This window comes from Sorex fumeus, unplaced genomic scaffold (assembly GCF_029834395.1).
Source record: "Sorex fumeus unplaced genomic scaffold, SorFum_2.1 ptg000131l, whole genome shotgun sequence".
Classification (NCBI taxonomy): Eukaryota; Metazoa; Chordata; class Mammalia; order Eulipotyphla; family Soricidae; genus Sorex; species Sorex fumeus.
Genome location: NW_026606188.1, coordinates 24,876,483 through 24,904,311, shown reverse-complemented (window position 1 = coordinate 24,904,311; position 27,829 = coordinate 24,876,483). Strand labels below are relative to the sequence as shown.

At 46.7% G+C, this 27,829-nt stretch overlaps 1 protein-coding gene and 1 pseudogene across 1 annotated transcript; both read right to left on the bottom strand.

Moving 5' to 3' along the window:
- Positions 1 to 4,418: 4,418 nt before the first annotated feature.
- LOC130046237 (crk-like protein) lies at positions 4,419 to 5,910 on the bottom strand (annotated as a pseudogene).
- Positions 5,619 to 27,829, bottom strand: ADORA3 (adenosine A3 receptor). The gene is given in 6 exon segments (XM_056139000.1): positions 5,619 to 5,884; positions 8,525 to 8,632; positions 8,635 to 8,707; positions 22,776 to 22,798; positions 24,755 to 25,371; positions 27,348 to 27,829. Coding segments are annotated over 6 exon segments (1,437 nt in total). The 5' UTR covers positions 27,698 to 27,829.

The window sequence follows — 27,829 nt, the reverse complement described above, 5'->3', positions numbered from 1 at the left end:
CAGTAACCTACTGCAGGGACCAGACGCATTTCTGCCAAAAGCCACTGGGTTTCGAGATTTGTTTCTGAGTCTCTGGGATCATGGCCATTAAACAGTTCAATCAGGAACCAGAGAAGCCATGCCTCCAATTATACAGCTGAGCCGGAGGTGGTTTGTGGGTGTGTTTCCCACATACCTAACTTTTGGCCATTTACTTATTTGGTAAAGTTTGCCCCAAGTTTTTGGGGTCTGGCCAAAGCCACAGCAGCGATTTTGGGGTATCTGGAAGTCTGAAGGCGCCATGAGGCTGCTGATGCACTCGCTCACAGGTACAGATTGACCTGCTGGCGGCACCATACCCTCAAAAAATAAAGTTCTAGTTATGTAATTTGCTACTACGTAGGTGGATCTAGAGAGCATCATGTTGAGTGAAGTTAGTCAGAGGGAGAGGGACAGATACAGAATGATCCTCTCATATAGGGATATAAAAAAATCTTTCTAAGGGAACAAGAAAGCCCCAAAGGCAATAGAAATGAGGAGCAGGAGAACTGGTCTTCAGTAGGAAGCTTGCCACTGGGCCATGGGTGGGGGGATAAGTTAGGAAAGGGAGCACTAGAACAATGGGGGAGGGGAAAAGTGCTTGCTACAACCGGGTCGGGGGTGGGGGAGGGCAGGAGAGCAACTGGGGACTTTGGAGAAGGGAAGTGGATACTGGTGACGGGACTGGTGATGGAACATCGTATGTAACATCAATGAATAAGTTGGTAAGTCTGTAATTTATGGTGATAAAAGTCTAAAAATATATATAAGAAAAAATCCAAACTACTCTTGGTAATATCTTACTCATTGGGTTATCTGAACACAATTGGTCTCTTGAGCTCTAACAAAGCTGTAAGGGACCTTGATTTAGGCTCCAATGCTCTCATTGTCTGGGTGGAAGGAAGTAGGCTAAAGCTAAAAGAGGTTGTATGACTTTTTATGGAAAGGGACTAGGGCTGTGTCCCATTGTGTCTTTCAGGGAACCACCTGGCTCTCCTTAGAGAACACACTTGAGCTGCTGATATTGCATTTGTATGGGATGTATGACAGTGCCTTCCTTCCCACTCTGCATTATAGACTCGTGAAAACAAATGCTGTTTCTTTTATGCATCTTCTTATGCCCAACATCCAGCTTGCGCCTTGTTTGTTGCACGAATGGGTGAATACATAAGTAAACTGTCTAGGGGTGAATGGGAATGGAGTCCCCAATGTGTTGAAAAGAAAACACAGATACAGAGAAATAAGATGTTGTCAGGATTGTGCCTTAAAGAACTGTCTGTGGTTTTTCATTTATTTGTTTATTTATTATTTTTTTATTGCTTCACCGTGAGGTACAGTAACAAAGCTTTCATGTTTGAGCTTCAATCATACAGTCATCAAACACTCATCCCTTTACCAGTGCACATTTTCCACCACCAAAATCTACAGTATTCACCCCCCCACACCCATTCCATATCTCCCCCTGCCTGTGTGACAGACAATTTGCACAATACTCTCTTTGTCTACTTTAGTTACCTTCGATATTTTGAGACCAGTCCCACCACTGCTCATACCTGCTGAAAAGGCAATGCTAGACAATGTGTTTTGTATTGCTTGTTATGGATACAATATGGGGCTGGAGCGATAGCACAGCAGGTAGGGCGTTTGCCTTGCAAGCAGCCAACATGGCCGACCCGAGTTCGATTCCTCTGCCCCTCTCAGAGAGACCAGCAAGCTACCCAGAGTATCTCACCCGCACGGCAAAGCCTGGCCAGCTCCCTGTGACGTATTCGATATGCCAAACACAGTAACAACAAAGTGTCACGTTGGAAACATTACTGGTCCCGCTTGAGAAAATCGATGAACAACGGGAGCACAGTGACAGTGACAGGATATAATATAAAGTCGTGAGGCCACAAAAGCATCCGCATGCTCTAAGAATTCTAAAGTTTTTATAATTAGGGTCTGAAGAGATCACTGAGGCAAGTTGCTTGGGTCTGAGATTCGTTTGTATGTCTCTGGATCGTGGCCATGTGGGAACTTAAGTAGACGGTGGCCGGATGTGGTGTCATCTCAGAGTCCCATCGGGGTAGGGGGGAAACGGAGAAGAGCCCCTCCTCCCCTGTCCCATGAGGTCTGGCATCTGCTGCCAGCGCTACTCATACCTGGAGCTTGTCACTACGTCTAGAAAATGTCAGCTGCCAGGGCTCCTAGAGGGCAGGTGAAGGGATGGCACCTGCCCCCGTCTGGAGCAGCCCAGCGGAAACGGCCTATTGCAAAATCTGGGACCATTTCTGCATCAAGTTGCTCAGGTTCGAGGTTCATTTGTGTGTTGTCTGTGGTTTTTTAAACAAATTTTCAATTATACTTGTGGTCAAAGAGAGTGGTCCTGAGCCAAATGGAGGAGAGCATTTTGTCTACAGACTCCCCTCCCCCATGCCCTTTTGTTTATTTTATTTTAAGAAATATTTTCATTAAAATAAGACCGCATTACAGAAGTATTTATGAATGCATCATTGTAAATAAACATCTCTATGTACTAGAAAAAAATTAGGTATTTCAAAAAATTTTAGAACATAAATTCTTGCAACAGAAATATTTTCCTCCAGGAACTGAGCAGTAGGAGAGCAGGTAAGGCATTCAATCCCTCAGCATCCAAAATGGTTCCCAGAGCACCTGTAGGAGTAATTCCTGAGCTCAGAATCAGGAGTAGTAACTAGGTGTGATGCAAAAACCAAAATAAAATAAATATTACCCCCATTTGTATTGTGATAACGTGGTTTTACAGAAGTACCCATATTACTGTTTTATATTTGTAATGCTCCTCCTACACCCCCCCAAAGCCCCCCACCACTATCTTTTTTTCTTTGCAGCCACCACTGGATGATGCATGTTTTATTGTGACAATGTACAATGCCATGGAAACAAGGACTCTGATGCTGGGACCAGAAATGCAAAATGGAATACAAAAATAAAAAGGAACTAATCTGTTAAGAAAAGACACTCAATGTAATATTGTTAAATTTTATAGCACAAAATAAAACAAGCTATGATCCCAAAAAATAATTTGAAAAGCGTACACAAAAAATATTATTGCCTGAAATTTATAATCTTTTAAGTTATAGGTCAAAAGAGTTTTGTGTTGTTGTTTTAAAACACACAGTAAAGACCGTCTAGAATCAAGGTACTGTTTCTCCTGCAGAGAAAATGACCCTGTCTCAGGGATCTTTCCTTCTACTCCTTTAGAATACACAACCAGCTCAGTGTCCACACTGACAGCAGTTACCAGGAACAGAGCTCTCTGGTCCCAGAGGGTGGAGTTTGAGACAGAGCTCAATGGTGTCCACAGAAAGCATGAGTCTTAGGTACTGTGTTAAACAATCAAGAATTCACTCATTTTTAAGAGGTTAATGAACAGAATATTAAAGGATTAAATTATAAACACCTGGCACAAAAACACATCATCTCTTTTCAAAAATAAAATGTTCATATTCCTCTGAGCAAACATTATGAGAGCAGTAGCCAGTCTTCTGTCCTGGCCCACCCAATCTGTAAACAGAGGTAAAAGAAAGTTGGCACAGTGCCAGGGATGCTTGTGCCCCAGTGGAGCAGCCAGTCTTCTTTCCTTTCAGTTTTCCAACCGTGAGCACAGAACATATCTGTCTGGATGAGCAGTCACATGGCAGCCAGTCAGTGTGTCCTCTCTGTTTGCCATGCCATCAGGTGGCCCCACACTGCACAGAAACGAGAAGGATGACTCCAGGGCTGGAGACTGTACTCTAGTAATAAGTTTTTGACAAACCCATCAATGCCCTTTAGCACAAAACTTGTTCACTTCCCAAGTTAACTTAACCACCCAGTTATTTTCTAAAACCACACAGAAGAGCAGAGCAAGTCGCCATGATGAAGAGTCCTACATGAGAAACCTACCCAGGAGGGAAGCTAGCTCCTCTGGGTAGGGCTCATGTTGCTTTATGAAGCACAGACGTCTTCCCAGATCACTGCAGAACCCAAGCACAAAGCTGAGGTGGGGGTGCAGTTTTTGTGTATTTAGTATGAAAAAGAGAAATTTCCTGCATAATTAAAAAGCTAATGTTTCTAAGTAAAAAAGTTACAACTTTTGGCACATATTTTAGAGTTCAGAACTCAAAGCTCACCTTATTTTGGGCTCTGAATCTCGAGCCATCCTGGAGACATATCTATGGGCTTATGTGACCAAAAGTATTTAAAAAAGCAAAGCTAGGTTTATGGGGTATTCTGATTCTGAAGTGCTCCACATAAGGTGGGTCCTACTAAAGGCCAGCAGACATGGCTAGAAAGAAACCTTGCTTTCCAAAAATGCCATATGTATCTTGTGCTCTGATCCAACTTCTCATCTAAATCTGATTTTAAAAGGTGCCTTCCTTTAGCAAAGTATATATATATGATACATCAGAGGTAATCACTGTGTGCATTCCAAGTGTGTGTGGAATCGCCAGTCTGCAGACAGCTGGACTTCGGCAATGCAGTGTAATTTGCCTATGAGAGAAAGCTTTCCCGCATCAAAGGAGATTATGATAGGCAGAACAACAAAGCAGCAGGAGACACAGTGACAGTAATCACTCGTTTTCATCCGGGTTTTGAGGGTCAATGATTTTGACATGTGTAAAGGGGAAAATCCCTTTGCACCCATTCACGTCGCCTTCCCATTGGCCATTTATATTCGTCCTTGTAACTTTCACAATGTCACCAACCTCTAATGCCAAGATGGTCTTGTCATAAGCACAAGGTACTCTTTTTTGAATTGCTTTCGCATAGACAGGTACATTCTGTGTGGATGGCAAGGGATTGATTGCTACTCCAGGAGAATTGGAAACTGTAGGTGGAGCAGTTGTGATCTGAGGTTGAGCATAGGCATGAGCAGGTTCTGGGATCCCGTAACTGTTGGAATTCCTATTTCCATGCTTTCCATGTGGTGACGATCTCACAAGCTTTTCCACAAAAGGACAGGAATCATCCCAACACCACCATCCTTGTTTCAAACACTCCACCATTGTTCTTTGGGTTTCTCTATAATCACCAGGATCTCACCCTTTTTAAAGCATCATTGCCAAAAAAATCAGAGAGTCCGAACATATTGCAAATTTTCTTCCGCTGAAGGCAGGTTGGGTGCTGATACAGATCCCATTGGTGGGCTTGGATACCCGGGTGCGGGCTCAATCGGGGTGGTGGTGTCCAGGTAGTGGGTCTTGTAGAACTCCAGCAGGGCCGGCAGGTGGTCAAACTCCTGGTCTCCGATCTTGAAGCAGCGGTTGGGCAGCGAGTTCATGATGTAGTGGGAGATGCTCGAGTTCTCGGACACCGACAGCACAGTCCCCGGGACAGGTGGAGGAGTCGTGCACCAGGAACGTGCCTTGGCGCTGGCCCTGGAGCCGGGTCTGCGTCTCCTGGAGAGACACCGGCCCCGTGTACCAGGTCGAGCGGTACGAGGAGTCGAACCTGGCGGAGGACATCGTGTCGACCAGGGGGGCTTCCCCGGCTGGTGGGGGGCGGCCGCTGCTCTCTGCCGATCCGGACGCCTGCCCCAGACCGACGGCTCTGGGAGCAGCGGATGGGCCTCTCGGCACACCTCGAGGACCGCTTTAAAAGGCCGAGCCTTCCTCTCGGCTTCGGTCCCGCAGCATCCTCCGCCGCCGCCCGCCTACTCCGGGGCCGCCTAGCGGAGGCCGCGCGTCCCAGGAACGCGGTACCGAGTCCAGGGTCTTGCGGCAGATGAGGGCGAGCGGCGCGCAGAGGCCGCCCCGGAATTCTCGGGCCCCGGCTCCCCAGTAGGGGGTTACCTCCAGGGACTCCTGATCCACAACACGCCGGCTCCGCAACCCCCACGGCCCTGAACCGACTGCTGGCGCTACGCCAAGCACCGGACTCCACAGGAGGGTCCCCTATATGACCTTAAGAGAAGGAACTGACTCTTTTTTCTCCAGATGAAAATGAACTTTACATAATAAGGTGGAGGACAGAAATTGTAATTTCTGAGTTCTCAGGATGAAGTTTAGGGGGAAAAAGAAATAATTTGACATAAGCTCTAACTTTCTCCACAGTAGTATTCTTAGTAAGACCTGGAGGAGACTTTCCCAACTGTGTAACTGCCTTCTAGAGGGGAAAGGATGAGGATGCTATGGGATGCCATGGTCCAGGAAATCATCAGACCTCATGAAATTATCAGCCCTCATAGCTCAGCCCTGGATTTCAGCTTCTAGCTATCAACTCTTACACTTAACTAACAGATGTTTATAGACTGTTGCTTGGTGTTTCTCATTTTCTGAAATGGCCATCTACATTCCCATGCCCAGGAGAAGTGCAAGCCTGTTCTGTGCTTACTCTGAAGCCTCTCCACTGCTCAGGGTGTTCTTATGGTTTCTATGCATACAAAGAGAAAAGCAAAAATCCCTGCCCAAGCTGCAGTCTGACTGTTCATGTGTCTGTCATTTTTTCTGTCAGTGCCCACTTGACAGGTCAGCACAATCACTATATCTGGTCTTTACAAAGAAAAGGTGGACAAAATCCACACAGCGCCTTCTAAACAGAGCTCCTGTTCACTGTCTGTCTCTCTGTGTTTTTGTTCTCTGTGTCTGTCTGTCTGTCTGTCTGTCTCTCTCTCTCTCTCTCTCTCTCTCTCTCTCAGAATGGCAAGTCCCAGAGGTCAGGGAACTATGGGGTGCAGGACACAAGAGCTGAGGAGGGAATTTACCTGCATTCACTGAGACACTTGGCCATTGTTTTGGGTTTCTAGGTCTAGCTTACCGCCTTCTAGCTAGACTTTCTCAAGGACAAAGGAGTACAAGTTTAGGGCCACTTCTCCTGTGGCTCATGTCTTGGGCTAAGACCCTTGGGCCCAACCTTTTCCACACCTGCTCCTTCACAGGCACGCCTTTCTCTGCTTGCATGCCCAGCAGCCAGAGTCTAGTATGACAGGCCTTTGGCTTCTAGTCCCTTCAGAATAAGAAATTATTCCAATACAAAAGTAAGGCTGTCCCCAAAGTTTATAGCTGGATTCCACTACAACCACAAGGAGGCAGGCTAAGCAAAACAAACCAGAGAGATAAAGGCAAAGGACAGCACTCAAGTATGACGTGAAGAAACAAAGCAAGGGGACAGTGAGTAATGACCGAGACTCTGAGACTCTGATGACAGAACTGAGACTACCAAGAAGGGATGAGGGCCTGGAAGTCAGGTGGGGAAGGAGAGGTTGATGGAAGGGACCTAGACATTGTATATTTGCTGGCAGTTGTCGTGCAGTAATGTAAGCTTAAAGTATGAACTTTTGGGTTTTGTTTTAGATTTACAATTGGCAGTACTCAGACATGACTCCTGGCTCTGTGCTCAAGGCTCACTCCTGTGTCTGTGCTCAGGAATCCCTCCTTGCAGGATTCAGGGGACCATTTTGAAATTCTGGGGATCAAACCCAGGTCAGCTGTGTGCAAGCCTTACCTACTGTACTAACTCTAGCCCCTAAAGCATAAACGTTTTAATACTGTAGTAAGTCATGTGTCCTCAATAAAAAATATTTTTTAAAAGTCTTTATGCTGGAGGGGCTGGAGTGATAGCACAGCGGGTAGGGCATTTGCCTTGCATGTGGCCCGACCCAGGTTCAATTCCCAGCATCCCATATGGTCCCCCAAACATGGCCAGGAGTAATTCCTGAGGGCATGAACCAGGAGTAACCCCTGTGCATTGCTAAAGAAAAAAAAAGAAAAAAAATCCCAAAAAGAAAAAAAAGTCTTTATGCTGGAGGACTAGAGAGATGGGAAAGGAGTGAAAGCACTTGCCATGCATGCAACTAACCTTTATTTTCCCTTTTGCACCACATATGGTCCTCAAGCACCACCTGAAGTAAACCCTGAGCACAGAGAGAAGTCAATCCTGAGCACTGCTGAGAATGTGGCCCAAATCACCCTAGCCAAAATAAAAAAAAAGCACTTGTATGTTAGAGAGCCAGGTGACCCTCCAAACATGGAAATGTCAATGGGCTGCCCCTCCTCCCAGATCTACTTACGAAGAATACAATGCTCCCTGACTTTTATTTCTGTCATGTTGAAATGATTAAAATGGATTGCTTAGGGGGTATTGGTCCAGGAATGGAAGTCACACTTGGCCACCTTGCTCAACCTCTCTAGAAACTGATCTCCAAGTCTCCAGATCCCATAGAGATGGCCAGGGAACCAGAAGTTGAATGACCACCTCAGAGCTTTTCTGAGACAGTAAACACAAAGCTTTCACACCTTAGACAAGCTTAGACACCAGGGACCTTTCTAGAGTTCTGCCTCAAAGCTCTGTGAAGAGAGGGAGTAGCCCCTGACTCCTCACATTTTCAGAGTCAACCCTGTCGCCCTCATTTCCAGATCCCAAGTAAACTCTCAATATCATCAGGAGATTAGAAGGTTACATATTGAAATTGGGTGGCCCAGCTGGTGCCCAGACAGGAACCCCCTCTGAGGGGTGTGTGCCCTCCCACAGCACCCCTACAGATTCCTCATTTTTTCCAGACCAGACACTTCTGGCAGAGACTGTATGCCATCAGCCACAGTGAAATCCATTTCGTCCCACAAATCCCACTGAAGACCACACCAGTAGCAGCCTGTGTCCTCTGGTTTGGGGAGGACACGGTGACACTGAGCTGGCTTTCTTGTCTCTCAGGGACATGAGGTCCATGCTGCTGGGTGTGACAATGCTGTGAGTTCATTGACCCGGAATAGCTTTGACATCAGTATTTAGGATGATCGTTACAGTAGCAGTAGATGAGGTAGGTACAGATGACAGGAGCTGTGCCCAGAACAAAGTTTTCCTTGACCTTTCCATTCATGACCAACACACACACAAACATTCACTCACAAACATGCACACACACCACCACCACAACCATCATCATCATCATCATCACCACCACCATCACCACCACCACCACCACCACCACCACCACCATCATCATCATCATCACAATCATGATCATCACCACCATCATCATGATCATCACCACCATCATCATCATCACCACCATCATCATCATCGTCACCATCATCATCATCATCCTTAACGCCATCATCATCACCATCATCATCATCATCATCATCACCATCACCATCATCATCATTACCATCATCATCATCACCATCATCACCATCATCACCACCACCATCATCATCACCACCATCATCATCATCACCATCATTATCATCACCATCATCATCACTGTCATAGTCATCATCATCATTTTGTTTGTTTTGTTTGTTCATGGCCTGGAGCGATAGCACAGCAGGTAGGGTGCTTGCCTTGCATGACGCCGACCCAGGTTCAATTCCTCTGTCCGTCTCAGAGAGCCAGGCAAGCTACCAAGATATCCCATCCACACAGCAGAGCCTGGCAAGTTCCCTGTGACGTACTTGATATGCCAAAAACAGTAACAATAAGTCTCACAAAGGAGACATTACTGGTGCCCCCCTCGAGCAAATCAATGAACAACGGGACAAGAGTGCTACAGTGCTACAGTTTTTGTTCATACCTGGTAGTAGTGCTTAGGGCATGCTCCTGGTTCGGCACTCAGGGATCACTCCTGGTGGGGCTCAGGGGACCATATAGGGTGCTGGAAATCAAATCGAACCTGAATCAGCTGTGTGCAAGGCAAGTGCCCCACCAGCTGTACTATCACTGCAGCCCCCATCACTGCTTTTTAAGCACAGTGCAGCTCCTGACCTACTGTAGGAAAACTAGTAAAAGCACTGGAGGTGTCTGGGGTTGAGTAACTGCCAAAAGTGCTGACCTCCAATGTTCAGCCCCCATGCCTCAGAACGTATTTGGAGACAAGTATTTCAAGAGGTGGTAAAGTGAAAATGAGGGTGAATCTTCATCCCATTTGCCTGGTGGCCTTTACAGAGAGGTTAGGGCACAACACAAGGGGGTGGACTCATGAGGACATGGACAGGAGCCAGGGACGGGCCTCAGAGGAAGCTAGGGCTGCCAGTCCCTCAATCTGGGACCTCGGTTTCTGGAATAGAAAGGAAATGAGCTTCTGCTATTGAGACCCCGAGTCTGTTGTGTTGCATATGCAGCCCCAGCAAACTAGGACAATCATTGGAGAGAATTGACTTTCCCTGGTCTAAGATGGGTGAAGTGGGAGTCCCCCACCTGCAAGAATTTAGAGGGTCTCTTGCCATTGCAGGCTGGACAATGCTGAAGCTTCCTACAAGCATGTCCTCTGCACCAGCCACCCATTCCACCTCGGCACCCTCAGAAAGCAGGAAGGGCTGGCGGGTGGCACAGGCCCGCAAGCAGAGGGAGCCAGGACTGTGCTGGCTGACTCAGCGCCTGTCTCCTCTGCGCATGTGCAGCCCACTCTCACCTACTTGCATGCGGAAAGGTCACATCGCGTTCACCCTGGCAGTGCCGGGGCCAGTGTCCTGCCAAGGAGACAGCAGTGGTGGCAGCGTCCTGCTCCTACCCAGCCTTCTCAGGTGTGTGCGGGCACCCTTCCTGGCTGTCTCTAAGGCAGCTTAGAATTGGGGCAGAGGGGGTTCCAGCCCCTTGCTGGGCGAGGCCCTTGCTTAATGCCTTGATATGCTCCTGTCTAGCCAACAGATCAAGGCGGTGTGATGCCCAGTTTGCAGGGACCTAGAGGGCAGACCTAGCCTTCCGAGACGGGTCACTGGGCTCAGACAGGGACTGAAAGCAGAAACGTCTCTTCTTGTAGACCTGCGAACTTGTATGGGATAAGGAGGACGAGAAAGGGAACTCCCACGGGAAAGGAGAATGCCATGACCCCGTCCAGTAAAGACCTTGTTCCCCGCAGCCCTCGGGTCAGAACTGCAACCGGCTACTCCAGGGGCAAGAGTGATTTCTCCTTGCCCTTTCCTGTGATTCCTTAGACAGCTGGGGCGAATAAGCAGGAAGTCCAAGAAGGAGAGGAGAAAGACGTGCAAGGCTTCTGTGAGTCTGTGGGGCTGGTGGAGGGCCGTCTCCCCTGAACTGGGAGCCAAGGAGAGCAGAGAGAGGTCTGTAGCCAGGAGGCAATATTGCAATATTCTTGAGGATCTTAGGAGCCTTGGGGCTTTTGAAGGGGAACTTCTCTTTGAACTTAAAACAGGTTTGGAGAGGCCAGGAAGAGGGAGAGATGACCCCCAGCCCCCAATCTCCCCAGTAAACACAAGTACATGTATTCAGCGTTGGTCTCCAAACTGGGCACTGTGCAAGACAACTCATCAGAAGGAAGCCACTTCGAACACAACCGGCTTGACAGATGGGAAATGGGCCAGGCCAGGCCAGCTAGAAATAGTGCAGCGGGTAGCGCAATTTCCTTGCATATTGCCAGCTCTGATTTTATCCCAGCACCCCATAAGATAATCTTAGCTTTGCCAGGAGTGACCCTTGAGTAAAGAACAAGGAATAGCCCCCTGAACCCAACCTCTGATCCTGATCCAATAATAATAATAATAATAATAATAATAATAATAATGATAATACAGGGCCAGGGGTATGGTGCTGCCCAGCAGGTCAATCTGTACCTGAGGGGCAAGTGCATCAGCAGCCTGATGGTGCCTTCAGGCTTCCTGATACCCCAAAGTTGCTGCTGTGCATCTGGCTGGACCCCAACAACTTGGGACCAAGTTTCCCAAGAAATTAAACTGCCAACTTACTACCTGTATTGCAAACCTTAATACATAAAACCATAACATAAAAGGACAGGGAGAGAGAGAGAGAGAGTAAAAGGGACTGTGCCTGCCACAGAGGCAAGAGGTGGGTGGAGGGAACAGGGTGGGGGGGGGGGAGGGATACTAGGAGTACTGGTGGTGGAGAATGGGCACTGGTGGAGGGATGGGTACCTGATCGTTGTATAACTGAAATGTAATCATGAAGGTTTGTAAGTCTGTAACTGTATCTCATGGTGATTCGTTAAAAATTAAAAAAAAATAAAGTTTGAACTTCAATATAAAAAAGAGAAGAAATCAAGCAGTCAGAAGTTAAGTATGTGGGAGCCATGCCCACAAACCCTCCAGCTCAGCTATACAAGCTCATTTATCGGCCTCACTTCAGAGACCCATAAATAAATCTTGAAAGAGATCAAAATAAGGCCATTTAAATGCATTAGTGGCCATGATTCAGAGACTAACAAATGAATCTCAGAGGAGAGCATCTCGTGGCATGTTGGAATACAAGGAATTCCTAATATGTTTATCAGGTTACACTCATCACAGTACTCCCGAGTCACTTCTATTCCTTTGTTTGTGTGTAACCACTTCTTTGTGCTCTCTTCCCCAACCAGTTAATCAGCTTTTCCCCACCAGAATCTGTTAATTTGTAAGGTCAGATCCTTCTAGGACAATGAACTTGTACTGTAAGTTAATATTGCCTTTCTTCTCTCCTTGAGAGCCCGGCAAGCTACCGAGAGTATTCGATATGCCAGACACAGTAACAACTAAGTCTCCAATGGAGACGTTACTGGGCCCGCTCGAGCAAATCGACGATCAACGGGAGGGCCTTTACCTTTTCTTCTCTCCTTAGGCCATTTGAGTAGTTTACTTTAATGCAATGTCCTTTTTGTATAGATACAGGAAGACAATTAATATTATGCTTTATAACTTAGGATTTAATTGGCTTTGAATATTATTCACTCCTGGGCACCTGCTTTCTCAACTTAAGCCTCGGTTGCCCTCACTTCCTAGCATCCTCCCCCCATAAAACAGGGTCCCGATGAGGGACTGGATGGAACCAGGGCAAGCCGGTAAATTATTGCTACCCTGGCATCAAGATGGACCAGGCCAAGGTGCCATGATTCTTAACTATAGGTTAAGAGTTTGATCATAGGCAAATGCTGTCATGATCCAAAAGTAACGATGAGACTAGGACCCTGCTAGGGATAGGAAAGACTATCTGGCCTGAGTACTGTAGTCTGAGATTGAGATGGCCCTAGGAGAGCAATTCTATAAGCTTAAGGTATTTCTTACTGTGTCCATACAAAATGATTCATATTATGTATGTTTATATGTTTGTTGGACAAGGAGATAAGAAATAACCCAGGGGATTCCATTCTAGGGTGAGTCGATCTGCTAAATGAGAATCTGCCCTAGAAGCAGCTTTCCCGTGTGTCCTGACTAGTTTGGATGAGACTGAACATTTCTCCCCTTCAAACTGCCTTCAGTAAATAATTTCAGTATATTGTAAGAGGCAGTTTTTCCTTTTCTCACAGATCTCAGGGGCTAGCCAGACCTGATCTCTGGGATGTAGATTCCAAGCTCTAGTAGACTGGTCTTTGGGATGCAAATCCAAGTGCTTGTAGCTTGTGAAAGTGCTTGTGAAAGGTTTCAGTATTGGTTTTGTATCTTCTTTCAGGAGGCCAAAATTACTGACCTGCAGATGTAAAGAAACAATGTATGTTTTGCCACCTCAATGTTCTTTCTGTAACTCCTTTTGATGACAACACTGTGTTTCGCCCTTTAGAGGTACCATGATCTATATCAGGAGATTTTCGTGGCTCTCTGTGGTAACACGTGCTTTAGAGAACCTGGGAAGACGGGGCTGAGAGAACCAAAGAGACAGGTCTGAGAGAACGAGACAGAAGCTGAGAGGACAGGAAAACACGTGCTTGAGAGATCCTGGGCCCTCCATGACATAAGTTTCTTCCTTGTAATAAACTGCTACTAAGACCAACCAGCCTGGCCCTCTTTTCCTTCCTTCGCCTGCCCATCGCCATCGATCTTTCTGGAGTGGGGAAACGGTCTGAGACTGCCGAATGCTGGCGGCGGGAGAGACAGGCTGCTGCCGTCCTTTTGCCTGCTCTTTTTTGTGTTTACACAGCCGCAGAGATGTCTTCCCACCCTGCACCAGGCTAATTTCACCAGGGCACCTCGAGGGGGGCAGGTGTGTCCCTCCACCTGCCCCAAATGAACCTTGGCACCTCAAACCTCCAGGACGCAATCACCACCATGCTCACAGCTGACCTTCACAGGCTCATCCTGAGACCCCCACGCATGAGAATGAATCCGCTGAAAAACCCAGGTATGAGCAACTAATGACTGAAAACTCCAGACTTCATAGAGTCGGGGATGGCAACTGCCCTCCACCTCCCTATCCTTCCAGTTTCCTGGAGGTCATGCCCAGTTTCCTGGGTGCCGGTTAAGGGCATTAACGGCCATGATTCAGAGATTCACAAATGAAATCTTGGAAGAGAGCAGCATGCTGCAGAGATGCCTCCAGACCCCAAATATTTAAAAAAATTTAGAATTCCAGAAGTGCATGGCTCCTTTTTCAGCCACATGACATCTCATACTATTCATAACAAGCAATACAAAATAAATTATTTTGCATCTGCATATGACACAGGCTTGGGTGGTGATGGGAAAATTCAAAATAATGGTGGTGGGAAGGTGTAATGATGGTGGGATTGATGTTGAAATGTTGAATGTAAACAATTATTGTGAACAACTTCATAAAAATAAAATTAAAAATTAAATAATAACTAAAAATAACGTGGAGTTCATGCCTGCTTCGGTCAGTTTAATCAATGATTGAGTAAATAGCAGTATTCCTACATTAAAAAATTAATAATAATTGAGGACAACTGGGAAAACTCTGACCTGACACAGCCCAAAATCATAAAACAAACACTGAATGAAGGGTGCAACGCTTGGCTTAGAGCTTCACACACACACACACACACACACACACACACACACACACACACACGGTTGCTGGGACATCTGTTCACATGTAGCTGGCTCTGGCTGACCAATGGTCCCAGCAGGTTGCTCCTCACTAACTTGACAGCTTAGGGATGTGGAGTGAAGGGGGTAAAGCACAAAACTCTCCAGAGATGTGTTTGTCATCTGGAAGGTGAGGGTTTGGGCTATTAGCCTCCAGTTAGGCTCTAGCCTCCAGACATCGAAGGGCTTCCTGCAGAGCAAGGACTAAGCAAAGGGCTCTCTTTCTAGAGGTGCAAAAGCTTCTTCTGACTCCTGAGAGGCACCATGAGGCCTGAAAACTGATCTTCCAAATTTCAGTTAAGAAAGTAACTCCTCAAGGTGAATGCTACCTCTTACTGACCAGAGGTAGCCGTGAGATTTTCAGTCAAGGACCCGACATGGGTGAGATCCAGTCGATCTGTGCCCTGAGGAAGGACAACCTTTTTCTAACTTGCATGCACACAGTAGATGGGTAAGGCTAACCTGCATTCTGATCCATGATTTGCCTGAAATCATGATATATCTATGACCTACATCATCTCATTTATTTATAATAAAATCTCTAGGAGTTCAACAAAGTGCACTGTAGCATTGTAGCACTGTCCTCCCGTTGTTCACCGATTTGCTAGAGTGGGCACCAGTAACGTCTCCATTGTGAGACTTGTTGTTACTGGGCATATCGAATACATCACGGGTAGCTTGCCAGGCTCTGCCGTGTGGGTGGAGTACCCTCGGTAGCTTGCTGGGCTCTCTGAGAGGGGCGGAGGAATCAAACCCAGGTTGGCTGGGCAAACACCCTACCCACTGTGCTATCATTCTAGCCCAAACAAACTGCAAGGCAAAAAAAAAAAAAATTAAAAAGGAATGAACGAATAAATGAAGAAAAGAAGGGAAAGAAAGGAAAGAAAGAAGGGCAGAGGGAAGGAAGGAAGGAAGGAAGGAAGGAAGGAAGGAAGGAAGGAAGAAAGGAAGGAAGGAATCCAGAGATGCAGAGAGGCATCAGAACACAGTGACCAATGGCAGGATATGGTACTCTATTGGATCTTGATTGTAGCAAACAATGGAGAAAATTTAGACAGTTCTTGGGGTAGTTGGTAAATGACTATGGTAAAGTTTTTTCCCATGTGACCATTGTCATAGCCAAGTTCTAAGATGGTTCCTGGGATTCGTGCTGTGATATTACCCCTCTCCCCAAGTGAAATCAAGCCTGGCCATGTGACATATACAATATGGCAGGAGCGAGGGTGTGTTACATCCAAGGCCAAGTCACATGAGATCTGTAGCTTCCACCTCTAGTTGTTGATCTGTCCCTTCCAGGGAGGCGGCTGCCGTGCAGTGAACACTCCTGAGCCAATCTTTGGGAAGGTCTATGTGGAGAGGGACCAGTGGCCATCACCACTTGTTAGACCCGCATGGCCTGCCTTGGGTGTGGCTTCTCCAGCCACAGATAAATACAGATGCAGTATCCTCCTGAGAGACCCCAAGCACAAGCCACCCCTTCCCAAGAGGCGTCCTGATTCCGACTTATCTAAACCCCAAGAGATAAGAGATGGCTCTTTGAAGCTTCTACATTTGAGGGTAAAATGCTACAAAACAATCAATGATATAGATATTGTGGTTATAGCCCTTAAGAACAGCCCTTATCTCTGTGTAAGTGGCATGCAAATCAAATACTCAGAAGTGCTCAGAGTTGACACCTGGAAACCAGAGTCCTCACAGGGGACAAGAGGATGGAGCACGGCCTCAACAAAATACTCACGAGGTGAGAGAGTTGCATCCTACAGCAAATGAAAGGCCTGAGTTACAGAGATCAAGCAGATGAGCATCTTAGCAGTTTCAGTACTACTTGGTGTTGCTAGTTCTGTTGTTCCCTTTTAGGTAAAAAAGGTAAAGGCCCTCCCGTTGATCGTCGATTTGCTCGAGCAGGCCCAGTAACGTCTCCATTGGAGACTTTGTTGTTACTGTGTCTGGCATATCGAATACTCTCGGTAGCTTGCCGGGCTCTCCGAGAGGGGCGGAGGAATCGAACTCGGGTCGGCCATGTTGGCCGCTTGTAAGGCGAATGCCCTACCCGCTGTGCTATCGCTCCAGCCCCAAGAATTTATTTAATTTGACCTATGTAAACATACATGTTTACTCTACACAAAGAGAGTAGTGGGTAGCTTGAGAGATTTCCTGAAAGGCTGAGCACACGGCCTGCATGCAGGCTCTCTAGGCAGGATTCCTACACTGTATGAGATTTCTCAGAGCTTCTGGGGGTGACCCCCAAGCACAGAGTCATTGGGGATGTGCCCCCCAAAAAAGAATGAGCTTATTGGGTAATTAATATAAACCAAATAGTAACTTTTTAAAAAAGTTTTTTAGAAATATAGACTGAAATGTTTATAGAAGAAGTCATTTGATGTCCAAAATTTCAAGGTAAGGATTTGGGGCAAATATGTAACAAAGCTGACTTTCATAATTAAAGTGGATACACCAGTGTTCGCTATTTGAGTTTCTCTACACTTATTTTGGGGGAAGGGCTGGAGCGATAGCACAGAGATAGGGCGTTCGCCTTACAAGCGGCCAACATGGCCGACCCGAGTTCGATTCCTCCGCCCCTCTCGAGAGCCCGGCAAGCTACCGAGAGTATCTCGCCCGCACGGCAGAGCCTGGCAAGCTACCCGTGACGTATTCGATATGCCAAACACAGTAACAACAAGTCTCATGATGGAGACATTACTGGTCCCGCTTGAGCAAATCGATGAACAACGAACGGGAGGACTGTGACTGTGACTGATTTGGGGGGACCTGGGGTCTCATACTTGGCAGTGTTCAGGAGTGACATTGCTCAAGGGATCTTATGTAGCTCCAGAGATTAACCAAGATGAGCTGCATATAAGACATGTAGTTTATGCCGTTATCCCCTCTGGCCCTCCACCGTAGCTCTTAAATATGGGCCACACCGACAGTGCTCAGCCAAGTGCAGGCTGGTGGTGCTGAGAGGTCAGGCTGACCTGGGATCAGTCTTGAGTTCTAGCACACGATAGCAGGCACTCTACCACTTGGCCCTCTCCATAATCCCCTCTCCCAAACCCCCTGTTCACTTTGTAAATTTGAGATTTTCTATAATAGGAAGTGAAAAGCAAAACAAAACAAAAATTTTTGTCCTCATTTTACAAATGGGGACATTGGGGCAGAGCTCAGCGACTGCTACCAAATCTACCAACAAAACTAGCAAATCCTCTATGATCAGTGCTAAGACTGAGCATTATGTTCCATCCTTACTAAACACACTACTGAATATGCCCTAAATGATCAGGACCGGAAGTGGCCTTCTTGTTCTTATCCCATAACTCCTAGAATAGTTTCTCTAGAAACTTTGTAAAAAAAACTGAACACACAGTGGCCAGTGGCCAGAGAGAACTCCAAGGGCAGAGTGCTCTTGGCATGCTGGAGGCTCTAGATTGGTTCCCCTCAAGCATAGAGCCAGGAGTAATGCCCAAGCACCACTGGGTATAAGCCAAAAAGAATTTTTTTTAAAGAAAAGAAAAAACATAGAAATGAACAGTTATCAGGACTTATAAAAATAGCACTTCAGATGACAAGTGACGACATGCCAGAAAAACAGGTCTTTATCTCTATAAATCACCCCTATGGCCAGTCCTTGAAGTCTGGTCATTATCTCTAGAGATAGTCCAGAGAGCCCACAACAATCCTCCACACTGTTGGCCCCCAGAGGTCAGGATCTGATGGACCACTGACAGTTCCCCTCGCCCCCAACCACTTGTTTGTTCCTTCTTACAAGCTGGAGCCAACCAGAGAAGCCGAACCTGCTCTGCTTAAACAATCACTCCAACCAGCGCACCCCCACGCCCTCTCCAGAAAGGACCCTGATGAAACCCCCTTTTTCTTTTATTTTTATTAGTGAAACACCACAAGGTACAGTTGTAGACTTACAAATTTTTGTGCTTGGGTTTCGATTATACAATGATCAAATACCCATTCCTCCACCAGTACCCATTTTCCACCACCATGGATCCCAGTATCCCTTTCACCCCCATACCCCACCCTCCATCCCACCCTGCCTCTGTGGCAGGGCATTCCCTTTTGTTCTCTCTCTCCTTTTCGGTGTTGTGGTCTGCAAAAGAGGCATTTAGTGGCAATCATGTTCGGTCCATAGTCTACTTTCAGCACGCATCTCCCATCCTGGGAGGATCCTCCAAACACCCTTTATTTGGTGTTTCCTTCTCTATCTGAGCTCCCTTTTCCCCTAGCATGTGCAGCTGGCTTCCGAACCATGGAGTGAATCTCCTGCTACTTATCTCTGCTATTCTTGGGTGTTAGTCTCCTATTTTGTTACTTTATGTTCCCCAGATGAATGCAATCTTTCGATGTCTGTCCCTCTCTTTCTGACTCATTTCACTTAGCATGATACTTTCCATGTAATACCACTTGTATGTAAATTTCAGGACTTCATCTTTTCTTTTTTTTTCCCCTTTATTTTATTTTATTTTTTTTTAAAGTTGTAGATTTACAATTTTTTGTGCTTTGGTTTCAATTATACAATGATCAGATACCCATCCCTCCACCAGTGCCCATTTTCCACCACCATGGATAATATCCCTCCCACCCCCATCCCCCCATCCCCCCTGTCTCTGTGGCAGGGCAATCCCCTGTGTTCTCTCTCTCCTTTTGGGTGTTGTGGTCTGCAAAAGAGGCATTGAGTGGCAAACATGTTCAGTCCATAGTCTACTTTCGACATGCATCTCCCCTCCTGGAAGGATCCTCCAAACATCCTTTATTTGGTGCTCCCTTCTCTATCTGAACTGCCCTTTCCTCTAGGATACCCGGCTGGCCTCTAAGTTATGGAGTAATCCTCCTGGTGCTGATCTCAGCTATTCTTGGGTATTAATCTCATACTTTGTTACTTTATATCCCCCAGATGAATGCAATCTTTCTATGTCTATCCCTCTCTTTCTGACTCATTTCGCTTAGCATGATACTTTCCATATTGTACCACTTGTATGTAAATTTCATGACTTCATCTTTTCTAAGAGCTACATAGTACTCCATTGTGTAGATGTACCAAAGTTTCTTTAACCAGTCATCTGTTCTTGGGCATTCAGGTTTCTTCCAGTTTCTGGCTATTGTAAAGAGGGCTGCAATGAACAAACAAGTGCAGATGTCACTTCGACTATACATTTTTGCCTCTCTGGGATATATTCCCAGGAGTGGTATTGCTGGGTCAAATGGGAGCTCAATTTCTAATTTTTTGAGAATCGTCCATACTGTTTTCCAGAAGGGCTGAACCAGTGGACATTCCCACCAACAGTGAAGGAGTGTCCCTTTCTCGCCACATCCACGCCAGCATCGGTTGCTTTTGTTCTTTTGAATGTGGGCCAGTCTCTGAGGTGTGAGATGGTATCTCATTGTGGTTTTGATCTGCATCTCCCTGATGATTAATGATGTAGAGCATTTTCTCATGTGCTTTTTTGCCATTCGGATTTCTTCTTTGAGAAAGTTTCTGTTCATTTCATTGCCCCATTTTTGGATGGGGTTGGATGTTTTCTTCTTGTGGAGTTTAACCAGTATTTTGTATATCCTGGATATCAACCCCTTGTCAGATGTGTATTCGGTGAATATCCTTTCCCATTCTGTAGACTGTCTTTGTATTTTGGTCACTGTTTCTTTGGAGGTGCAGAAGCTTCTTAGTTTAAGATAGGACTTCATCTTTTCTAACAGCTACATAATACTCCATTGTGTAGATGTACCAAAGTTTCTTTAACCAGTCATCTGTTCTCAGGCACTCAGTTAAACCCCCCTTTTGCCACGGTGAAAATGACCCTTTTCAAAGGTGGAGAGAGACAGAGATAGAGAGACAGAGACAGAGAGACAGAGACAGAGAGAGACAGAGAGAGAGAGACAGATAGGAGAGGGTAGAAATTAAGGCTGTTGCCTTGCCTGTAACTACATATCTGCACACCTCTGAGAGTGACACCCAGCAAAGAGCTGGTAGTATACCCCAAGTAGCACTGGGTGTGGCCCCCAAACAGGCAACAGCCCACTATTTGTACCCCACTATAAATCTTTCCCTCTCCTTAGAGTCTGCCAACCCTCAAGAGCCAGTGGTTGGTTCCCTTGGTGTGGGTAGCTCAGAATAAGGAGCCTGTGTTCTTCCCACATGCCTTTGCTTACTTCCACATTTGACTCAAGGGGGGAAAGTGGGCAAGTAAACCCAGTTGGACAATGTCTACCTTTGTTCCAATGAGTGCATGTGCATATTGAAGAAAATCTTGATTTTTGCCCCGGTCTTCTTCTTTCATTTTTTTTTAATGTAGAGAATAAAAACCCACAAGGCCTGGGGGATAGTACAGCTTGTAAGGTGTTTGCCTTGCACTCGGCCAGCCAGAGTTTGATTCTTGGCACCAAATAGGGTTCCCCAAGTGGCTGCAGGAGTGACCCCTAAGTATGGTGTCAGAAATACTTCTGGGCACTGCTGGGAGTGGCCCAAAAGTCAAATGAATTAAAATAAATAAATTTCCAAAATCCACTCTTTTTTATATATGTAAGTACAGGGGTTGGGGACCTCCCAGCAGCTTGCCACTTGACCTGCTGGTGTGGACCTAATGTTTCAGTGCTCTGGAGTCATTCAAGCCATGCCCAGCAGTATTGGGCAAAGTGAACCATGTGACACATTGAACTCTGGGCCTCACAGGCAAGCCGTGTACCCCAGCCCTTTGAACTCTCTCCCTAGCCCCCAAGTACCACTCAACGTTTTAGCTAAAGGAAGTCAACCAGGAGAGGGCCATGGGGGGAGATTTCCTGTAGTGCTAAAATCTAACCCTGAAGCCAGAGGTGGATCTCACCTCTTTTAGCCACTGCTCCATCTCCAGGAGTTTTGGTTCATCTTGGGGAGGGAGGTTCATAGCAAAAGGTATTTTCTCTTAAAGAACACTTTCTGGGCTGGGGAATGCCTTTGGCTCAGGACATTCCTGTCAGAGCAGGAGAAGAAGAGTAAATGACACCAAGATGTGAAGAAAAATCAAATACAATACAACTCCCTGAAAGCCCTCAGTGGTTTGCTAAACTGCAGCCACCAGAAAGAAAATAAGAAGGAAGAGAAAGAAAAAAGGGTATAAAAGAAGAAAAGTCATCGTTCTGAAACTTGGGGAGCACAGCTGGTGTGATGGCTCAGAGTTCTGCATGGGGGAAGTGGTAAATGTCATCAGGTTCCCCAAAGGAGTAGGTGCTGCACGTTGCTCCAGCAACAGCCCAAGACTGTTTGTAAATCAAGAAGAGCAGTTTGGGGACCAGCGAGAAAACAGAGGGGAAAGCGCTCAGTACCTGGTACCACGCAGGCCCCCAAACACTGCAGGCACAGCCCTGGTCATCCTGAGCAATGCCAGCTGGGGTGACCCTGGTGATCCCCAGCACCCCAGGACCAGAGCAGAGTCATATCCTCAGGACCTGGCACTGAGACCCTGGCCCAAGCCCCTGAGTAGTAAGAAATAAGCACTACCTCTATCCCCTTGTCAAGTCCTTAACGGGTAAAGGTGGCTTCCAGGCAGAAGAATTGGGGGTTGGGGGACTGTGAGGAGGGGGTCCCAGAGTCACCAGGTCTCCTCCTGGAGAGACCTTGTTTCAGGGAGCTACACATGGTGCTCAAGGGCTGCCCCATAGGGGGGCCATGCAGTGCCACAGGCCCAACTGGGCACCCTGCCTGCAGGGCATGAGCTTAGTTAGCCCATTGAGCTCTCTCTCCTGCCTTTCCAAGGGACATAAATTTTACTTGGACATAAAAATTGATTCAGGAGAAGTGACTTAAACCAAATGAAATATCACTGATGGGAGGGAAATGGAGGCAATCAAGGTTGTATTTTTAAAGAAAAAAAATGAGTTTCCCAACTACTGCAGAGGTTATTGTCAAGACCAATGTGGCCACCAGGCTGAAGGCCTCCTCAGGAGCTGTGAGTTCCAGCTCCCAGGCCTGTGAGAAGCACCTAGAAAGGCTTCAGGAAGTGGGCGGATGGGGTGAGCACTAGTGGGAAAATATGGGCAAGCTTTTGACCCTCCAGATAGTGTTCATACTTGTTGGTCTAAGGGAACTTCTGCTAAGAAGTGAACAAGACACGATTATCAGACTCTGGCCTAAGATTAGGGTAAAGATAAACTTTCAGGACTGGCTAGGAATTAATACAAAAACCCCTACGTTTTTAGCACTTTGGCGTGCTGAAGCGATAGCACAGCGGCAGGGTGTTTGCCTTGCACGCAGCCAACATGGCCAACCCGAGTTCGATTCCTCCACCCCTCTCGGAGAGCTCTGCAAGCTACCGAGAGTATCTCACCCACACGGCAGAGCCTGGCAAGCTCCCCGTGACGCATTCGATATGCCAAACACAGTAACAACAAAGTCTCCAATGGAGACGTTACTGGGCCGGCTCGAGCAAATCAACGAACAACGGGAGGGGCCTTGTTTGATGTGGACTTGCTGGAATCACCATTGTGGAGCTCTCGTTGAATTCTCTTTTATTTTTGGTGTTGGGACTGTGAGAAAACAGCTGCATGTGGCAGAGCAAACCAGAGATACCTCCTTGAACCTTGGTCATTAGTCTCACTGCTCAAATTACATGAGGGGAACTTTCCTTCCCTGTGGCCTGAGCAAGGAGCAGTCAGCAGCAGAAGTGAAGGGGCCAAAACCCCAGTGCTCAGGTTCTGTCCCTGCCTTTGTACCCAGTGTCTTTAACTCACAGTTCAGAAGGTCAACTGGAGAGTTTAAAGTCTGAAGAGGTTATAAGTCCCTCTTCATGCCTGAAAGCAGATGGTGAGAGAGAATTAGGGGCCACCCATGTGGGACTGAGTTTTGTTTTTGTTTTGGGGTCATGCCTGGTGGTCTCAGGATTTTCTCCTGGCTCTGCACTCAGGGAATCACTCCTGATGGACTTGAGGGACATGTAGGGATTGAACCCAGTTCAGCTGCATGCAAGGCATGCCCCCCCCACACACACACACTATACTTAATGGCTCCAGCCCCAGGACTGAGTTGTTTAACCCCAGGCCCCCATCTTAATAACTGCATATCTATAGACACACTCTTGAGAGTATCTCTCTGGACCTCTGCTTTTTCTTCTGCAAAATGGAGATGAGAGCAGTAGTGGTGCTGACCTCCACAGCTATCCAGACTGAGAGATGAGGTATGCAGCGTGTTTAGTGTGGAGGGAATGGACAACCTGTGTCTCTGTCCTCATCCCCGTGATTCCCTGCTACACCCCAATGAAACACAGGCAGACTCAATTAGATAGATAGAGAGAGAGAGAGAGAGAATCTTTCCTTTCTGAAAGCTGAGGAATGGCTCATGGAGTGCACAAAATGCACACACCAACCCAGATGAGAGGGAGAGGAATGGACTGTTCCAAAGGCAGGGATGAGGCTTCCCAAATTTACACAAGTGAGTACATCCAGCAGCTTCACGGGGTCAGTAGGGCTGAATGCAGACCACACCAGCATAGTTGAAACTCCAGGCACCCTGCCCTTCAGTAAAGAAAACCACAGTAGCCAGCGAATCTTTTATTCACACAGATACACAGCAGGAGAATGTAGCTGGTTCAGAGCCCTTCAATGAAATGAGTGAAACTCAGCACACTATGTCTCTTCCTGTTCTCTTGCCTGCAAAGAGCCCAGCTCTGTGTGTAAGTCCATGGGCATGGGCTGAACCCCTGTTCCACTCATGTTCAGCCCCGTTGGGGTCAGGTAACAAGGGGCTTTTAGGATTCTATGAATTCTCCTCCTGTTTTGGGAAAGAGGAACCCAGTCTGTAGTAACAATAGAAGAATGCTCCTTAGTCAGACATTCAGAAAATAGAATTAGAGAAGAACGCCAAGCAGACAAAAAAAAAAAAGTGATCAGAATTAGAGGAAGAGGGTAGTGGGTTCAATGGCACAATTGGAGGCAGACAGCCAAATGCTCCCCACCCCAGTGGAGGGAATGGTGGTTAGGAAGTGCTCAGGACCTGGAACAGAGCTCGCTGAGAGTTTGATGAGGCTGCAACTGAAGTCAAGAGGATGGAGCACTGTCTTTGTTGGGTGACTGCTGAGAAGTCTGTGAAACACTCAAGGAATCAGATGGCCGGCAGAGCACATAGGCTTTGAGGATGCAGAAATAGGTGTCCTTGAACTTCTTTATTTTACAAGCATAGACTATGGGGTTCATCATGGAGTTGGCATGTGACAGGAGGATGCCCAAGTGTTGCACAACTTGTGGCACATCAACATTGAAGTAGAGGACACAATTGATGATGGACAAAGGCAACCAGGACAAAGCAAAAAGGAAGAGAATCAGAAACAAAGACTTGGCTGTCTTGAACTCCCGCCCGTAAAAGGCACCAGTCTCTCTAGAGCTGACATTCTGGCTGAGTCGGTTGCGAATGATGTAGAAGATGTCGAAGTAGATGGCGCACATCACCACCAGAGGGATGAAAATCCACGTAAAAAAGCTGAAGTAGACCATGTAGTCCATCCTCACCACAGATCGGAACTGGCACACAAGGGCAGTCTCATTGTTGCTTCTGCCCCCTGAGGAGTGTCTCATGTTCCAGCCAAACATGGGGGTGAGCCCCACCAGGAACGACAGCAGCCAGCAAAGGCCCAGGGCCAGCCATATTCTTCTCTGAGTAGTGACCCTCCGGTACCTGTTTGAATGGAAGAGAGTCTGTGAGTTCACAGCAGGAGCAGCTGGAAGGTTAGAAAATATTTTTCTGGGGGAGGAGGGAGAGATGGAGTGCACAGGTCCTCTACAGTGATGACTCCACCTAAAAGCTGCAGGAAGACCAGATATGCAGATGCCCATTGGAGAAAAACACATCTGACGTCTCTGGGAACTTCCTAGGAAGGGATGAGCTAGAATGCACCAGGAACATGAAGCCAGGAATTGGGTGCTTGCACGCCTCACTCATCTCCATTTCCAGCCCAACAAGGCTCCAGTTTCTGGAAGTTAAGAGTTATTTAGGGGATCCTGGGATGGTCAGCCTGGTGAGATATGAGCCCTGTCAAAACTTGTGCACCTGCTGTGCTCTGTGATGTTTTGTTGTGCTGTTGGGTTGATGACTGGAATTCGTACTGTGCATCTCCCACTAATCCCCCCACCTCTGTCTGTCCTTGTTTCTCTTTCCGCACATCCATTCACATTTGACTGTTTGAGTTTGATGTGTCTGTGATATTGCAAATATAAAGGCTGTGATGAAGCACTTCCAAGATCTAAAGAGATTCATCCAACAACAATTCCAATTTCACCTTCAACCATCCTTCCTGAAAATATCCTACACAATTAAAAGGAGGAAAATCATTTTGCCAGATGACAGCTCTGTACGCAATAACTCTTACCTCAGTTAATTCTTCCAACAAACTGGAGGTAGTTTTTAATCATAAACCCTATTCCATTGACAGTTGTGGTAAAAATAACTATGGTTATAAGTACTCTTTTTTCAGCACTTTTCTAAGAGCTTTACATGTGCCAGAATATTAAATATTCTAAAGAATGTGCATTTATTAAATCTCATTTTATTTGAATAATATTTTGGCAGTGTTGGGGATCAAACCCAGGTTTTTACTAGGCAAGGTACATGCTACACCACTGAGTTACATCTCAAGCCTTATAATCTACATTTTGGATGGGGTGGGGAATAAGTAACTGATCCATGCTAGAGTTGGAGGAACTCAGAGAGATAGGTCTGAGTTCAAAACATCTTAACCACTACAATGAAGGCTGAAACAGAGAGTGTTTATTTGACTTGCCCAAGGTCTGATTTCCTGATCTGAACTCGGGCTTTTTTGCATCAATTGTTTGTAGCTAAGGTGCACACAGCACTCAGAGAGAGAGAGGAAGGATGGATGGAGAGAGACAGACAGACAGACAGAAAGACAGAGAGACAAAGTCAGAGACAGGGACAGGAACAGGAATAAGACAGAGAAAGAAAGAAAGAAAGAAAGAAAGAAAGAAAGAAAGAAAGAAAGAAAGAAAGAAGAAAGAAAGAAAGAAAGGAGAGAGGAAGGAAGGAAGGAAGGAAGGAAGGAAGGAAGGAAGGAAGGAAGGAAGGAAGGAAGGAAGGAAGGAAGGATCCTGAGTGCAGGTGTCCAGAACACCTGGACATCTGTTTTTCTCCCTTTGGACATTTGTTCTGTTCACACAGTCAAACGAGAAGTTGTTGCTCATTTGTGCAACAGGGGCTGCTTCTTTTGCCCCTTCCTCAAAATGGAAGAGGAAGCAAAGCTAGAATAACTTAAAACTAACCTACATTTGCAAAGACTAGAACCAACAGTTTATGTCTTCTTTGCTGCTCCTTATTTCACCTAGTGGGTTTCTAATCATTTCTAAAACCCGAAGACTTTTCACTAATTAAAGTTGCATTAAGCTTTCATCATTTTTAGCTCCTGTGGGGAAAGCTAAAGTTGCCCGTAATCAGTGATGAAGGATTGTAGCATTATTCCTCTGTTTCAGCTCATCCTCATGGCTAATCTCACTCCTCACACCCTAAGAGGGGGAAAGTACCTCTCTTCAAGTTCAGAAACAATTGGGGTCTGTGTTCACTCAGAGGGACAGGGTGCCCTGTAGACCCATTTATCAGGCATCTCTATTACCACCACCTTCACCCCCATCCCCACCAGGTACCTCATGGTGAGTTTCACCCGTAGGTAACGGTCCACTGCAATGGCCAGCAAGGACATGATGGATGCGTGGGTGAAGATCAGCAGCAGGCAGGTCATGAGGAGGCAGTGGTAGAATTGAATTATGATGCCCAGGCTGACGACCACGGCCAAAGGCATCACCAGCATGCCCACCGCCATGTCAGCCAGGGCGAGGGAGATGATGAAATAGAAGGTTGTTGTCTGTAGGCTGGGGTTCAGCTTGATGACCCAGATGACCAGCACATTGCCCACGATGGCACAGAACCCAATGAGAATCTCCATGGTGATGTAGGTGATGGTGCTTAGAGCCAGGGCAGTGCTGTTGCCTGGCATCTTGCCTGGAGGAGCTTCCCAGGGCCAGGCTTGCCAACAGGGTCTGAGTCTAGCTCCTGTAAGGCATTTTGCCAGAGAGTCGAGGTGTAGTAGTAACGGCCCAAAGCTCACAACTCTCTGATATTCCTTCTC